Raw genomic sequence first — 17531 nt, 5'->3', positions numbered from 1 at the left:
CAGGGCTGGTTGTGAAATGAAGCCTCAGAATTTCCTCCTGGTGGGCCCGGAGAGATAGCACAGCGTCATTTGCCTTGCAAGCAGCCGATCCAGGACCAAAGGTGGTTGGTTCAAATCCCGGTGTCCCATATGGTCCCCCGAGCCTACCAGGAGCTATTTCTGAGCAGACAGACAGGAGTAACCCCTGAGCACCGCTGGGTGTGGCCCAAAAACCAAAAAAAAAAAAAAAGTTCCTCCTGGTGCCCTAGGAACAGCAGGGAAGGGGAAGTGGGACTTCTAGAATGTTCCCTCACTGAACCCCTGCAGGAGGATTGCTGAGTCCATGGCTGTAAGGGCCCCAGAGGGAACCAGCCAGCAGGTGGTTGTCGACTGTGTTGACTGATTCACCAGCTGGCAGTGGTCACCTGTCATGAATGGGGTCCACAGGACAGGTGAGCCCTTGAGTTAAGCTAATCAAGGGGTTAGGTTGAGTGGGACTTGGGGGCCACTGTACTATTTCACTTCTGGTACCATGAGGTCCAAGGACAAGAGGGGATGTGTCATGGCAGGAACCTTCTGCCCTTGGTCACTCATCTCCACTGGACACTAAGCCCGGGATGTACGGGGTTCAATGGGAGGGCTCTGGGGGAGACCCTAGGGGCCCCATCCTGGGAGAGGCTCCAAGGTGGCCCCCACTCCATATCCATCCTTGGGCTCCTCCTGCTTTGGGGTTTTCTCTCAAGCTAATGGGCAGCATCAGAGTCACCAAAGTCATGGCTGTGCACTCAGGAGACCTGCTTGGGTGCCAGGCCAAAATAGCAAATGCCCTCCCCATTGTCCTGTTGTTCTGGTGCCCACAGTTCTGGATGAAACTGTTTGCAGGGAACAGCTGTATCCGGGAACAGCTCCAGGGTAACAAGCCCTGAGGCCCTCTCCTTGGGGTAAGCCTTGTCCCCAAATGCTCAGTCCTCACTATACCACCAGGCCACACAGCATCCACAGGCGCTGCCGGGGGCTGGGCTCGCTAGTGTTTTCTGGGCGCTGTAACAGATGGTGGCTACCGCCCACGGAGCCAACACACCCGGTTCCCGCTCACTCACTCACACACTCGCCAGGCTCACGGGCTCTGTAAACAGAGAGTACAAAGGCGGCTGCAGGGAGACCAAGGAGCAGATGAGGGAGCCCAGGTAAGGTCCCGGAGGGGTGCTGGAGGGATGCTGGCTTGGCCCAGAGGTCTGGGGTGGGAAGGGGCCGATGCAGTGGGCAACATTTGTCCTGGGGTTCTCCACCAGCCTGACCCTCCTCCATGAGCCCCCTTCGGACCCTGCCTGAGGCCTGAGAGCTGAAAGGTCTGGCAGGGGCTGTGCTCTAAAGGGGTGAGGTGCCCAGAAGTGATGAGTCATGAAGACCCCCGTCACCCAGTGGTGCCAGGGGCTGGTGTGCAGGGGACACAGAGACAGGGTAGGGCTGGTGTTGGGGGATGAGCTCTGAGCCCCCACACTCTATTTCAACTATCACACTAACCTTGATTCCGTCTGCCTGCAGCAATATCTGAGGGAACAGGCCTGTGTGAACCTGATCAGCCCCTGCCCCATCACCAGGGGTGATCAGAAGGAACATGGCCTCACCCGTCCACCATCTACTTGTCTATACTGTTCATCCACCTGTCTGTGTATACCACCTGTCCATACCACACATTAACACTGCTTATCCTCATAATCCATCTACATTGCCTGTCTGTACTGCAAGGAGGGGGGTTGTGGCCCATCTTTGCCCCTAGAGTCCAGACAGCCATGCCAGCCTCAGTGGAGCCCTCCTGGCATGAGGTTGAGCCAAGCTTCTCCAGACTCTGGCAGCTGTGAGGGGGTGGGACTGGGGGCAGTAAAGGGATGTCTCTGGGGGTGAGTTATGTGGTCACCATTCCCGGGGAATCTTGGACCAAATCAGGGGCTCCCACTGACCTTACACAAGATCATCTGGTTCAGTGCTCAGCACCTCATAGAACCCTCGGAGTCCCTCAAGGGACTCTAAGCCAGAGCCAGGAGTCAGCTCTGAGCACTGTGAGGTGTAGTCCAAGAACCCCAATAAATAAGGGGCTTGCGGATCTGGTCTGGTTAGAGAAGGCTGCTGGCCAAGCCACAGGAGAACCTGAGAATTGGGGTTCTCGTGGCGGCTGGGACATGTCCACACCCGCTGCAGTGTCCGTGCCCCACCTCCACCCCTGGTCCTGGCTTCCTACACGGCCAGTGCCAGGGCGTCTAATGGGCTTTTAAGTTAATAAGTTGAGAAGAAATTAGGTTTCCTCCTGCTGGAAGCTGCTGGCCCAGAACAGCCCCCCTGAGTCAGGGTGTGGGGGGGGTATCGTTGGGGCCCGCACCCTCCCCCCAACCAACCCCTCATCCTAAACACTCCCTGCCCCCCTCCCCAAGGACAAAAACAGACAGGCTGGTGGATGGGGCTGCACCTCCTTTCTGGGTGACACTGCTTCTCATCTACACCCCGAGACGGGCACCAGGAGCCACAGATTCTCCCGAAGAAATCTTGCCCCCATCCCCGCAGTTATGGGTTGGCCTTGGGGACATCTACAGGCAAAATACAGGAGCTGTGAAAAGCACAAATCCTGAGTCAGCAACCAGAGCTGGCAGATGGCCTGCCTGGGGAAAACCATACCTCTCAGGGCTACCGCATCCCTAAAGTTCTTCAGTCCCCACCAAACCTGGAACAGACTCTGCAAGGAAGCCCACCCCCCCAGGATCTTTCTGGGACTTGCCGAGGGGAAGAAGCATGCACTTTCTTGGGCCTGCATGCGTGTGTGCACTGGGCTCAGAGCAGAAGCACCCCATTCTTCCCTTTGCATTCTTCTGAGGGAACCATGTGGTCACCCCAACTACATCCTTCTCTTCTAGGTCTGTCAGTACTATTATTGTTAGTAATAATAATACTATTTGGGACCGGAATGATAGCACAGTGGGAAGGGCACTTGTCTTGCGTGTGGCCAATCTGGGGTTGATCCCTGTTATCTGGGTATAATTCTCCACTTCCTGGGCTTGGCTGAGCCTGACAAAAGTCTCTGTTTGGGATTAGAGCAATAGGACAGAAGGGAGGGTGCTTGCTTTGTTCATGGCAGACCCAGATTTGGTCTTCGACATCCCATAGGGTCTCCTGAGCATGGCCCTTTCATGCCACTTGTTACCTCTCAACTATGTCCTGACAGGGTTCAGGCAGCCGTTGCTTCTGTTCCTACCTATTAGTACTTTTGTTTGTTTGGTTTTGGTTTTTGGGTCATACCCGGCAGCGTTCAGGGGTTACTCCTGGCTCTAGGCTCAGAAATCGCTCCTGGCAGGCTCGGGGGACCACATGGGATGCCGGGATTCGAACCACCACCTTACCTCCATGCTATTTCTCCGGCCCCCCTATTAGTACTTTTATTGTTAGTAATAATAATACTATTTGGGGCTGGAGCAATAGCATAGCTAGCAGGGAGAATGGTTGACTTGTATGTAGTTGATCTAGGTTCAATCCCTGGCACTGCATATGGTCCTCTAAGAATAGAGCCAGGAGTAACCCCTGACTGCTTCTGGGTGTGACCCAAAAACAAACAAATAAACAAAAAATAATAATTCTATTTCTTTGGAGACCACCCCTGGTGCTCAGGGGATCATGTGGTGCAGGGCAATGAACTGTGTGGTCATTTATGTGCAAAAAAGCAAGTTTTTTTGTTTTGGGCCATACCCAGTGCTCAGTTGTTACTCAGTTACTCAGTTGTTGCTCAGGATTACTGTGCCCAGGGTTCTATGCTCTATGCCAGGGATCACTCCTGGCAGTGCTCAGAGAACCCAAAGAAGGAACCTGCATTGGCAAGGCAAAGTCCTCCCAGTCCCATTGCCCAACCTGGCTCCATCCTGCCCAGCTACTCCTGTTTCTAGTCAGTGCCCCTCACTGGGCTGAAGTCGGTTTACAGGACCCCCAACCTACCCACCTCACACATGCAGTAGCCCCCAGACTGACTGGGGACCCCATCATACAGGGAGCACCAGGTCCTGCATGAAGATGACTGAGGGAGTCCCCACACCCATCCTGCCTCCAGCCCCCAACAAGTATTTGCTCTTCTGCTGATGCCCCCTCCCAGGGCCCCAGGGAATCTATGCAGGGCAGCTCTGGGGGTGGGTGCCCAACACCCCAAGAAGTTCCCAGGACAGGAAGGATCTGGGGAGCATGGGACTTGGGATAGGGTGCTAGGGGAGGAGGAGCCTGATGTCCCTAAGGGGGACATGCCCTTGTGTCCCCTAAGAACCACTTTTCCCACTGGTGGTGGACTGCTGGGTGGAAGTGGAGTCCCTGTGAAGGGGGAGAAGAGAGGAGGGAGAGGGGAGGGAAGTACCAGGGTGGGTGGGATGCTGGAGGAGGAGGAGGAGGAGGAGGAGGAAGAGGAAGGGGAGGAGGGACCAGGGCGGGATGCAGGAGGAGAGGGGGTTGGACAGGCGACAGGAGGGAGGAGGGGGAGAGAGAAGGGGCGGGCTGGAGGCTGGAGCGGGCGGTTCGGAGCAACGCTGGGGGGGCCCCCCCAAGGCTGTGCTCGCTGCAGCCGCTGCACCCCCGAACTCTCTAACCGACTGACCGGGGCGGCGGCCTCGGGACCCGTTGGAAGCGGCTTTGGCGGCCCAGGAGCAGGGCCGAGGTAAGCGGGGAGCGGGGACCTGTCGGAGCCTTTGTCTGCGGCGCGCCGGGGCTTCAGCCCCCCTCGGCCCCATCAGGTAAGGGCAACCCCAGTTCAGAGCAGACACTTCGGGGAGAGGCGGGGACCCCCTAGTCGCCCCCATGCCGGGCCCCAACTGGGGGGACCTGCGGGCACCTGCCGGGCCATCGGGCCCGGGGACCAAGTTTGTGCCGAGCGGCCCGCGGGGTGCAGGGGTGCTTGGGGGCGGTGGGTCTCCCCCTCCCCGGCCACACCCGCCCGCAGGGTCTGGACCCGCCGCCGGCCATACGCAGGCGCCGCCACCCAAGGGCGCACGGAGGCCACGGCGGGGAGGGCGCAGAGCCCAGGCCTGGCGGCGGGGCGGGGTCGGTCTGCGGGGGTCCGGCCTGGAGGCATCAAGTTGGGGGGTGTCAGCACCTCCAGGGACAGAATCAGAACCTTCGCTGCAGAAGTGTGGGGGCTGCCTGTCGCGGTGACCCCGCTTTTCTGCGCCTATCGGACTTTCTGCTCGGTTCCCCAGTTCAGGGGTCACAGAAATGGGGGTGCCAAGCTCGCCCCATTGTGAAGTTTCTTCTCATCACCCTCCAGCACATCAGGCAGGGGAAACTGAGGCCCAGCCCCTAAGGCAGGACTCTGAACGCTAGTGACAGATCTGGGAGGAGGGGCCTGAGACTCTGGACTGAGTGAGGGGGCACCAGGGCCCAGTGTGGGGAGACTCAGGACACCCCATACACTTGGGATGAGTCTGGGGCCCTTTGAGAGCTCAACTCCTCTCCAGGAGACACGAGGAACGTGAGTGACAATAGGACCGTGAGAGGGGACAATGACTGATGTGCTCTAGAGGGGCCCCTCGCTACCCTCAGCCCCATCTCACTTTCTCCCCAGCGTGGTCCGGGCCATCATGGGTCCCGTGGGAAACCATCGCCTCAGGGAGCCCGAAAGCCTCGATGCCGACGACCAGCCTGAGCTGGGCATGGGGACCATGGAGGACCAGAGTGGGAGGTCCAGGGATGCCCCCGTTTTCTTCGAATCAGATTATGGTGAGTGAGGGAGTGGGGATAGAATCAGGTTCTGGGGGGCCTGAGGGGATTCTGGGGGGATTGGGGTGTTCAGGCTGGGTCATTTGTTTATTTTGTTTTGGGGCCACACCCACCAGTGCTTAGAAGTTACTCCTGACTTTGTGCTTAGGAATCACTTCTAACAGGCTCGGAGGACCCTATGGGATGCTGGGGATTGAATCCTGGTTGGCCACATGCAAACAGCTTCCCTGCTGTGCTGTCACTCTGGTTCCCCCAGTCAATATTTGTTGTTGTTTTGTTTTGTTTTGAGGTCATACCCGGCGGTGCTCAGGGATTACTCCTGGCTCTGTGCTCAGAAATCGCTCCTGACAGGCTCAAGGGACCGTATGGCATGCTAGGGATTGAACCCAGTTTGGTCCTGGGTCTGCAGCGTGCAAGGCAAACACGCTACTGCTGTGCTATCACTCTGGCTCCTGGATCTATCTTTTTTTTTTTTTTGGTTTTTGGTTTTTGGGTCACACCCAGTGACACTTAGAGGTTATTCCTGGCTCTGTGCTCAGAAATCGCTCCTGGCAGGCTCAGGGGACCTTATGGAATTCGAACCGGGATCTGTCCAGGGTTGGATGCATTCAAGGCAGACTCATATCGCTATGTTACATTCAGGCCCCCTTCTTAGTCAGTATTTGATCTCTGGATAGCAGGCGAGTGTCTGCGTGGACAGTCGGACCTAATGAATTTCCCACACCCAACTAGACAACATCAAGCTGCAGTATGGACCAGAACTTTGTGCCCGTCTGTGGCCCAGGCTTGGTGATCGAGGCTGCTGCATGGTAGCATCTGTGTGAGAGTGACACGCCATGTTTAGTGCTATATGTGACCTGGGCCAGAGCTAAGATCTCTCTGAACCCAAGAGTTGGCTGTGAGTATGCACAGCATGTGGGTCTGCTGCACAGCTTCAGGCTCGGCCTGGCCCAGCTGACCTGAGCCCATCTCTGGATCTCGGCTCCTTAGTCCAAAAGGAGCGCCTGTGCTCCATCACCTCAGCATAGCGCTGCCTCCATAGAGGGTGCTAGAGTTTGTACAGCACATAGGGCTGCCTTTGTTTTCTCTCAGAGCCGCTCTAGGCGCAGTCCCAGGAATTCGGGGTCATCTCTACCTGTGAGCACTGCCCAAGCAAGCCCTCCAGGTGCCTGACTTTTCTTGACCAAGTGTAGCAGTGGATGCCACATGGCAGCAGCCACAGTGGTCGTGGAAATGGCAAGTCTGAGTGTGGTGATGGTGGTGACATCAGTCACAGTTTTAGCCAGAGAAAGCGATAAAGGAGAGAGACAGAGATAGGCAGAGATGCAGAGCTAGAAATCACAGTGCTTGCATGGTCTTCCTAAGGATTAGCTTTCTTCAGTGAGGATTGGCGAGGCCTGGGAGCGCACATGAACGCAACTATTGGGAAGGAAGAACAAACAGGACAGAGTCCCGTGGGTAGCAGGACTCTGAGATCTTTGAGTCTTGGGAAGATCTAAGCAGTGCTCATCTGATTAGGTCAGGCCTCATTGGGTTGCCCTGATTAGGTCAGGCCCATCAGAGACAAATTTCCCTTTTGATTAATTTGAGTCGACTAAAGAAGATCCACAAAAATCTTTCCAGGGCTGGAGCAATAGCAATGTGGAGGGTATTTGCCTTTCACGCGACCTGGATTCAATCCTTGACATCCCCAAACCTGCCAGGAGTAACCTTTGAGCACCACTAGGTGTAGTGCCAAAACCCACCCCCCAAAAAACTCTTTCCATGGGACTGGAGTGATAGCACAGTGGTAGGGCATTCACCCCCAACCCTGCCTAGAGCAATCTTTAAATGCAGAGCCAGGAGTAACCCCTGAGCAACGCTGGTTGTTGCTACCCCCCAAAAAAAAACCCTCTTTCCAGTGCTCATAACATCTGTTTTCAACTTGCCAAATGGGCCCAGCAAAGTGACTGTAATGGTCTCCAACTCAGTCTCCCAGTCTCTTGGCTCTCATCCTTCACCCACAATTCTGACAAAACACTGGAGATGGATGTTCCCACACATCCATAACTCCTATTGTCCCAGAATCCCACCTTTTATGTCCCCCCAAGAAAAGGAAAAATTTTTGGCTACTTGAAGTCTTTTATCTATTTGTTTGTTTGTTTGTTTATTTATTGTGTTTTGTTTTTTGTGCCACACCCGTGACGCTCAGGGGTTACTCCTACTCCTGGCTATGCATTCAGAAATTGCTCCTGGCTTGGGAGACCACACAGGATGCTGGGATATCGAACCAAGGTTCGTCCTAGGCTAGCGCCAGCAAGGCAGATACCTTACACTCCTCGCCAACACTCTGGCTCCTGCTTGAAGTCTTTTTATTTTGTTTGTTTGTTTTGTTTTTGGGCCAGATCTGGCAGGCTCAGGGGATACTCCTGGTTGTGTGCTCAGGAATTATTCCTGGTAGAGTTAGGGGACCATATGGGATGCCAATTATTTGGGGCCGGCTGTCTGAGGTCTTGAGCCACCACATTCTGTTAGGCTCACAGCTTCTGGGAGTGCCACTGCGGTAACCCCATGCACCTGCAGATTTGTGCCAGTGAGAAAGTGATCCCTGGCCATGGTGCTTGTGCTCCATGGGGCCCCATGGGTGGCAGCTCTGGACAGCACCTTTTTCTCTGGTCCAGGCTTTGCTGGTGCTCTGACCTCCACAAGGTTTCTGGGCTGGCGGAGCTGTGGGTTTGGACTTGGAGTTTGCTTGGCTTCATACGGGAACAGGAAGTGCTCTGGGAGGCCAAAGTGGCTCCTACTGGAGCAGTGGATGGGTCCCTGCAGTGGTCCAGACCATCCTCTCGACTCGCATGGCAGCCCCTTCCCTGCTGATAGCTCCAGGACTAGCAGCTGCACAGCCTAGGAAGGCTCAGCTTCTGGCCACAGAATGACACATTCCTTTGATCTTAGAACTCTGAGTCTTGAAAGGTGGGTGAAGGCCAATGAGCAGGTCAGTAGGTGCCCCAGTATGTGCTGGGGCCCCTGCCCACATTAGCAACCCATGGGGCAGCACCCATGCATGTCCCCCCCAGAACCAGCCACCTCCCCACAGGTCCCCTAGACCAGCCTGTAGACTGCCCTGCTCTCTGTCAGCATTTATCTTTGCAGGGCTGGGGCAGCTCAGGAGAGATGGCTAGGGCTCATGAGTGGGAGGTTGAACATCTAGTGGTCAAGAAAGTGGTGAGGGGCTGGAGCAATAGGGAGGGCGTTTGCCTTGCATAGGGCTGACTCGGGTTCAATCCCCAGTATCCGAGAGGGTCCCCCAAGCCTGCCAGGGGTGATTTTGTTTTGTTTTGTTTTGGCTACAGCCACCAGAGCTCAGGGGTTCTCCTGGCTCTGCACTCAGAATTCATCCTTAGCAGGCTCAGGGGACCCTATGGGGTGCCAGGAATTGAACCCATGCCCTTCCTGGGTCTGCCATGTGCAAGGCAAATGCCCTACCACTGTGCTATCGCTCCGGCCCCACCAGGAGTGATTTTTTGTTCTGTTTTGCTTTGTTTTTTGTTTTTGGGTCACACCCGGCAGTGCTCAGGGGTTATTCCTGGCTCAGAAATCGCTCCTGGCAGGCTTGGGGGACCATATGGGATGCCGGGATATGAAGCACCATCCTTCTGTGCCTAAGGCAAACGCCTTACCCTCTGGCCCCAGGAGTGATTTCTGAACACAGAACTGGGAGTAACCCCTGAGTGCTAGTGGGCATGGCCCAACCCCCCCCCCCCAGGAAGTGATGACCAGGAAAGCTGTGGCCACAAAGCAGCATATGTGAATGGCAGCTTCTTGCCTTGTGGACAGTAGCCATGTGGTCTCAGAGAAGTGGCCATGGCCTGTGTGGATGGTGGCCCCAGCTGCAAGGTCACGTCTACCCCTCACTTGATGCATGTGTGTGCATGTGGCTTAGTGACAGACGAGCGGGGCCCCAGTGACCGTTTCCACGCCATCTACTTTGCGATGCTGCTGGCTGGCGTGGGCTTCCTGCTGCCCTACAACAGCTTCATCACCGACGTGGACTACCTGCACCACAAGTACCCAGGTGGGCACTCCACTCCTGCCCCCCCCCCCCGCAGCTCCCCTGGGGTATGCATGCCCAGGCTCTCCTGAGCTTCTGTCATGGTGCTCGCAGGGACCTCCATCGTGTTTGACATGAGCCTCACCTACATCCTGGTGGCACTGGCCGCAGTGCTGCTTAACAACGTGTTGGTGGAGCGACTGAGCCTGCACATGCGCATCACTGCAGGTACATCCGCCCCGGGCCTGACTCCCCTAGGTGAAAAAGTAGGGTCAGGCTTAGGGGCTGGGCTGCCCTGGACCCCTTCTGGTCCTGAGCTTTCATGGCCATGTTCTGACTTCAAAGCTCCACTCCACAAAGCTTTTCAGGTGTCCTTGAGGCCTTGAGCTCCAGGGGGGGGGGAGAGAGAGAGAGAGAGAGAGAGAGAGAGAGAGAGAGAGAGAGAGAGAGATGGAGAGAGCTCCCTAACCTTCACACTTGCCTCATTGCTCCCCCCACCCCAGGCTACCTCCTGGCCCTGGGCCCCCTGCTCTTCATCAGCGTCTGTGATGTGTGGCTGCAGCTGTTCTCTCGGGACCAGGCCTACGCCATCAACCTGGCCGCGGTGGGCACCGTGGCCTTCGGCTGCACAGGTAGAGCCAGAGTAGGCTGGGCAGGTCTGAGTGTCACATGTCACATGTGTGTACATCCACTGCATGGACATACACATGCAAACCAACATATACATATGCCACTGTCTGCTTGAACATACCCACATGTGCCACTGTCTCTGCAGGCACACGCAACGTTACATTCTTGCATACATTCAGACTCATGCATTCACACCCATTCCATTCCCATGTATCACACCTGCATAATTACACATGATCACACTCACATATATCCAACATGTTCAGGTTCAATCTCTTTTTTTTTTTTTTTTTTTGGTTTTGGGTTTTGGGTTTTGGGCCACACCCAGTGGTGCTCAGGGGTTACTCCTGGCTGTCTGCTCAGAAATAGCTCCTGGGTTGGGGGCCGGAGAGATAGCATGGAGGTAAGGCGTTTGCCTTTCATGCAGGAGGTCATCGGTTTGAATCCCGGCGCCCCATATGGTCCCCCGTGCCTGCCAGGAGCAATTTCTGAGCCTGGAGCCAGGAATAACCTCTGAGCACTGCCGGGTGTGACCCAAAAAAAAAACACACACACAAAAAAAAAAAAAAAAAAAAAAAAAAAAGAAATAGCTCCTGGCAGGCACGGGGGACCATATGGGACACCAGGATTCGAACCAACCACCTTTGGTCCTGGATTGGCTGCTTGCAAGGCAAACGCCGCTGTGCTATCTCTCCGGGCCCAGGTTCAATCTCATACACTAACACACACTAACTTTCTGGGTCGTTTTTTATTTTGGTTTTTGGGTCACACCCCGCAGCGCTCAGGGGTTATTCCTGGCTCTGTGCTCAGAAATCGCTCCTGGCAGGCTCGGGGGACCATATAAGATGCTGGGATTCGAACCACAGTCCTTCTGCATGCAAGGCAAATGCCTTCCCACTGTTCTATCTCTCCATCCCCCCACATTCCCTTCCTGTCCCTCACAATTTCCTCACAATTTTCTCACATATTTTCTTTCATACACATTTCCTCAACACATACTATGACACATTTTCTTACACACTCAAACTCACGTTTTCTTACACATTTACATTTTTTTCTCATATATACTCATTGTCTCACAGAAATACATTTTATTTTTGTTTTGTTTGTTTTTTCTTAGAAATACATTTTCTTGGGCCTGGAGAGATAGCACAGCGGCGTTTGCCTTGCAAGCAGCCGATCCAGGACCAAAGGTGGTTGGTTCGACAGGTGTCCCATATGGTCCCCCGTGCCTGCCAGGAGCTATTTCTGAGCAGACAGCCAGGAGTAACCCTTGAGCACCGCCGAGTGTGACCCAAAAACAAAAAAAAAAAAAGAAATACATTTTACACATTTTCTCAAACACCTCTCACAACACATTCTCTCTCACACACTCTTTTTTTTTTTTTTTTTTTTGGTTTTTGGGCCACACCCAGTAACGCTCAGGGGTTACTCCTGGCTATGTGCTCAGAAGTTGCTCCTGGCTTGGGGGACCATATGGGACACCGGGGGATCGAACCGCGGTCCGTCCAAGGTTAGCGCAGGCAAGGCAGGCACCTTACCTTTAGCGCCACCGCCCGGCCCTCTCTCACACACTCTTACATTTTCTCATGTACACTCAAACAACTCTAACATATTTTCTCACACTCTCACTTTCTCACATACATTATCTCAAGTATTTTCTCACACTTTCACATTTTCTTTTTTCTTTTTTTTTTGTGGTTTTTGGGTCACACCCGGCAGTGCTCAGGGGTTATTCCTGGCTCCAGGCTCAGAAATTGCTCCTGGCAGGCACGGGGGACCATATGGGGTTCCGGGATTCGAACCGATGACCTCCTGCATGGAAGGCAAATGCCTTACCTCCATGCTATCTTTCCGGCCCCACACTTTCTCATTTTCTCATTGTTACGCATGCACACATTTTCTCACACACAACTCATTTTTCTTACACATACTTTTACTCACATATTTTCTCACACACATTTCAGTCAGACATTCCACACATTTTCACACACATTTCTTGTTCTCTCACACATATTTTCTTTGTGTGTGTGTGTGTGTGTGTGTGTGTGTGTGTGTGTGTGTGTGTCACACCTGGCAGCGCTCAGGGGTTCCTCCTGGCTCTACGCTCAGAAATTGCTCCTGGCAGGCTTGGGGGACCATATGGGATGCTGGGTTCGAACCACCATCCTTCTGCATAACCTCCATGTTATCTCTCTGGCCCCACACACATATTTTCTTTTCTTTTTTTTTCATGTCAGAAAGGTGATGTGCCGATATCGTAACAAGGTTGAAAGGGAGGCACATATCACACAGGTGTGTGAAAACCAGATCATCATGCTTATGAACCGGAAAAGGATCATATATATATATATATATATATATATATATATATATATATATATATTTTTTTTTTTTTTTTGGTTTTTGGGTGACACCTGGCGGTGCTCAGGGGTTACTCCTGGCTGTCTGCTCAGAAATAGCTCCTGGCAGGCACGGGGTGGGGTGGGGGGACCATATGGGACACCGGGATTCGAACCACCCACCTTTGGTCCTGGATCGACTCTTGCAAGGCAAACGCTGCTGTGCTATCTCTCCGGGCCCTCAATTCCCCTTTATACCCACAAAGATCGCCCCCTCTGGTCCAGGATGGCCTACAGCTATCTGGTCTCTCTCTGAGGCAATCACGGGGTGGAGGAGGATGCCAACAAAGGCCTCTTGCGCATGTGTAGATGAAATCATGGTGACCAACGCCTTCCCGACCTGTGTGCTCAGTTGTCTGCTCCCTCATGGGACTCAAAAGCTGTGGGTCCTGAAGCCGGAGAGATAGCATGGAAGTAGGGCATTTGCCTTGCATGCAGAAGGACAGTGGTTCGAAATCTGGCATCCCATATGATCCCCCGAGCCTGCCAGGAGAGATTTCTGAGCGTGGAGCCAGCAGTAACTCCTGAGTGCTGCCGGGTGACCCAAAAAACTAAAAAAAAAAAAAAAAAAAAAAAAAAAGCTGTGGGACCAGGCCCAGAGAGGAAGCAGGGGGTGGGGTGGGGCTGTGGTTCTGGCAGCCCAAGGTGGTGGATAACTTGGAGCCTGTGTCTTCTGCAGCAGATTTGGGGGGTCTTGGGTGGGGCACAGCTGGCATCTCACAGGCCACTTCTGCCCACAGTGCAGCAGTCCAGCTTCTACGGGTACACCGGAATGCTGCCCAAGAGGTACACGCAGGGGGTGATGACGGGGGAGAGTGAGTATCTGGGCACCACTGCCTGGGGGGTGTCTGGGGCCTGGTGGCCTTCACATGCTCTTGCAGTTCGCAGCCACCCATATCCCACTCATCCCTTCCCACCCCGAATCGGTGACACCTCCATTAAACTGGGGGCTGGTCTCCCCGCTGAGCACTTTGCTTCAGCCCCTTGTGCCTGCACCCCCTTCTGCATCCACTCTGCATCCCAAACTTCTTGGGCCTGGACAAGAACCCCCTTTCATCAGTTTGGAGTACTCCTCCCCTTTTTCCTCATCTGGGCTGTAAGGCCTGGTTCTAAAAGGTTCTGGGCCCCAGTCAGGAAGAAGCAGCATGTTTGGAGTTGCTCTGATGTTTTTGGGGTGATTTCTGGGGCGCCACTTATACATGATGGTGCCTGGATGCTGCTGCTTCTGGCCTTGTGCTGTGTGATCACTCTAGGGCCGGCGATGCCTGGGGTTGAGACTGGCTGGGGTCCACCCCATGCAGGCCTCCTGCCTCTGCAGGAGCTGGCCAGCCCCCCAGCTTTTTTGCAGCGCCCCCCGGGGTGGGCTGGGCTCTGGATCTGCGGGTGCGAGGAGCAGCGCCGGCCTTCCCGCAGGCACGGCGGGCGTGATGGTGTCCCTGAGCCGGATCCTCACGAAGCTGCTGCTCCCCGACGAGCGCGCGGGGACGCTCATCTTCTTCCTGGTGTCGGCGGGGCTCGAACTGCTGTGCTTCCTGCTGCACCTGCTGGTGCGCCGCAGCCGCTTCGTGCGTTTCCACACGGCGCGGCCCCGGCCCCGGCCAAGCCTGCCCGCCCCGGGGTGCGGCTACCGGGTGCACCACGACGTGGCGGCCGACGACGTGCAGTTCTGGGTGAGCGGCGGCGACTTGGCGCTCTCGGGCTCCACCTGGCGGCCGCAGCCCGGGAGTGGCCGAGGGAGGCCGCCAGCGCTGTGACACAAGCTGCGCCGCGCCCTCTGGTGGCCGCGCGCCGCGTGGCAGGTGGGAGGGAGCCCCGAGTACTATGGAGAGAACCTCTAGACTAGAGCATCTTGGGGAAGGCGAGGGCTGGCATGGGGTGGGGTTGGGGGAGGCGACCCGTGACCCGCGGGACTGTAGGCCTCTGCGTGTCTTTGCTAGCAAGCTGAATCCAGGGAGTTCAGGCAGGGGCAGGATTGGCGGGGAGGGTGCCTGGCCGTCCCCCCAAACCCAAACCCGTCCTTCCCTCCACGTATTGCTTCCCCAGGAGCACCAGGGCACGGTCCTGGCCAACGGGGGGTCCCCGAAGGACAGCCCTGCGCATGAGGTGCCCAGCGGCGGGGGCGCCTACACGCGTTTTGATGTGCCCCGGCCCAGAATCCGGCGGAGCTGGCCTTCTTGCAGAGGTGGGGGACCCCAGCGAGCTGCCCCGTCATCCGGAGTGGGAGGAGAGTGTCGGTCGGGCACCTATGGGCGCGTGGGGGACGCCCCTGACTGCCTGCCATCCATGCATCCATCCTTCCAGCCCTGCTGCTGCACCGCTATGTGGTGGCGCGTGTCATCTGGGCCGACATGCTGTCCATCGCCGTGACCTACTTCATCACTCTGTGCCTCTTCCCGGGCCTCGAGTCCGAGATCCGCCACTGCGTCCTGGGCGAGTGGCTGCCCATCCTCATCATGGCCGTGTTCAACCTCTCGGACTTCGTGGGCAAGGTGGGCGGTGCCCCGGCAGATGGCCACGCCTTCCAACGACAAGCTCCGTCCACAACACGACCACGCCCCTTAAAATGTCTGCCCTGCCCATCTTTATGCTTGCCACGCCCCAGCATGGCAAAGACCACGCCCCTCAGCAAAGGACACCGCCCACCATTAAGCCCCGCCCACAACAAACCACGCCCCTTGCCAAATGGTTGCCCTGCCCACCTTAATAACTGTCACGCCCTCAGCGTAATGGAGACCACGCCCTCTCCCGCTGGCCCCGCCCACTCCAGCGCGATGACCACGCCTCTTACTGACTGGTCACGCCCACCTGGTTGCGCTGCTCTTCCCTCAGAATGACCCACCCCCAGCAAAGTCCACGCCCTCTCACTGTGACCCCACCCCCAGGACGATGACCACGCCCACCCTCATGTCCTTCCTCCAATAGCTACGCAGATCACGCCCTCTCAGCGGCACTTGGCCCCGCCGATCCCTGTACCTTGCAGCGCCCCAAGTAGCATGCTCATAATCTGGTGGCATTTTTCTGCGCCGCCCCCAGAACATGTCACACGCCACGCCCTAGTGTCTTGTGACCACGCCCACTCAGCATTCTGGACCATCTTTGTCCTGCCTCTCCCCCTTTATAGAGCTCCACCTGCCATGAGGCGGCAGAGGGGGCAAGGTTGGGCAGAAGGGCTTTGCTGGAGTGTCTGGGGGGGGGGCCGGAGAGCCTGGGTGCAGGTGGGGGTCACAAGCCTGTTCTCTGCAGATCCTGGCGGCTCTGCCAGTGGACTGGCGAGGTACCCACCTGCTGGCCTGCTCATGCCTGCGCGTGGTCTTCATCCCCCTCTTCATCCTCTGCGTGTACCCTAGCGGTGCGCCTGCCCTCCGCCACCCAGCCTGGCCTTGCGTCTTCTCGCTGCTCATGGGCATCAGCAACGGCTACTTCGGCAGCGTGCCTATGATCCTGGCGGCTGGCAAAGTGAGCCCCAAACAGCGGGAACTGGCAGGTGAGCCCGGTGTTGTCTATTACCCCCAGTTGGCCATCTGATGGGAATCAGGGAAAGGGATCGGAGATTTCCTTATGAATCTACAGGGTCAGTAGCTGATCCTGGAAGAAGCAGAGGGAGCCAGCCATGTGGCTCTAGAAGGATCAAGGTCCCCAAGGAGAGGGAATGTTGTGTGTGGCGGAGACCCACTGTGGGTGCATGGGGGAAGCAGGAGCTACAGTGATGGTGTGTCAAGGAGCAAGTGTAGGTTCCACAACCAGGAGGGAGGTCTGGAGAGCAGAGAAGAGGGATGTGAGCTGTAAGGAAGAGAAGGGAGGAAGAATGCAAACTAAGGAGGGAAAGTGTTTAGGTGGAGGGAGAGACAAGATAGTCGGGAGAAGGGAGATGTGAAGCTAGAGTGGGGAGGAGGGTAGTAGGGAGAAGGTACCCACAGGATCAGCTCACACTGGGGTATGGGTGGAGGACGAACCCATGGACAGGAGGCACAGGTGAGGTAGGGATCAGTGCAGCCAGTGGGGGTGGGGGTCAGTGCAGCCTTGGTGGGTTCCAGCAGCCTGTGGGGACAGTGACAGGTGCAGGGAGAGACCTGGAGGTGAGGACAATACAGGAGATGCTCCACAGTGGCCTGTGACCATCTCATCCCTTCCTGTTCACAGGGAACACCATGACCGTGTCTTACATGACGGGGCTCACGCTGGGCTCAGCTGTGGCCTATTTCACCTATAGCCTCACCAGAGACACCCCCAGCGACTGCTTCCCTCCCACTTCCAACACCTCTGTCCCCCTCCCCCATGGCCTCTGAGCCCCAACTCCCTCCCTACCCTGTGCCGGCCACCCAGGAGCCTAGAGGTGGGACTGTCCCCCAACTCCCACTGGCGCCTGTGACCTGCATCCCCACCCATCCCAGGTGTATCTCATAGGCCAGTGCTCAGTGGCCACATGGGCGTCCCCACCCGTAGAGCAGACCCCAGCTCCCCTGGACCTGCTCAGGACCCTGCACCTGGACACCTTGGATGGCTCATCTCATCCGCCTGGGTCTTGGAGGGGACCAAGCACTTCAGAAAACCATGGAGCCCCATGCTGGAGCCAGCCTGGATGATGCTCCTCCCTGCCCCGACTGGCCATTAAAGCTGAAGCCAAACCCATCTGCTGAGTGTCTATTTGGGTCTGGGGTCCCAGGGAGGAGTCTGGACTGCATGAGGATCCGCACATCTGGGTCTCTGGCTGCGGTTTCTGGGAGGTGGACTTGGATATGACTTGGGGGGAGGTA

The 17531-nt window shown here is 56.2% G+C and overlaps 1 protein-coding gene and 1 non-coding gene across 2 annotated transcripts; one reads left to right on the top strand and one right to left on the bottom strand.

Moving 5' to 3' along the window:
* Positions 1 to 4460: 4460 nt before the first annotated feature.
* Positions 4461 to 17275, top strand: SLC29A4 (solute carrier family 29 member 4). Its single transcript, XM_049788630.1, has 11 exons — positions 4461 to 4657; positions 5561 to 5715; positions 9638 to 9769; positions 9860 to 9973; positions 10249 to 10377; positions 13518 to 13592; positions 14191 to 14447; positions 14821 to 14959; positions 15079 to 15266; positions 16021 to 16261; positions 16918 to 17275. Exons 2-11 carry the CDS (start codon positions 5577 to 5579, stop codon positions 17061 to 17063), a joined length of 1560 nt encoding a protein of 519 aa, XP_049644587.1. The 5' UTR covers positions 4461 to 4657; positions 5561 to 5576; the 3' UTR covers positions 17064 to 17275.
* On the bottom strand, positions 12610 to 12714 carry LOC126031451 (small nucleolar RNA U13). Its single transcript, XR_007503325.1, has one exon. It is a non-coding gene; the product is annotated as a small nucleolar RNA U13 (small nucleolar RNA).
* Positions 17276 to 17531: the final 256 nt, after the last annotated feature.

The sequence above is a fragment of the Suncus etruscus genome, chromosome 15 (assembly GCF_024139225.1).
Source record: "Suncus etruscus isolate mSunEtr1 chromosome 15, mSunEtr1.pri.cur, whole genome shotgun sequence".
Lineage (NCBI taxonomy): Eukaryota > Metazoa > Chordata > Mammalia > Eulipotyphla > Soricidae > Suncus > Suncus etruscus.
This window is presented reverse-complemented; position numbering and strand designations above follow the sequence as displayed.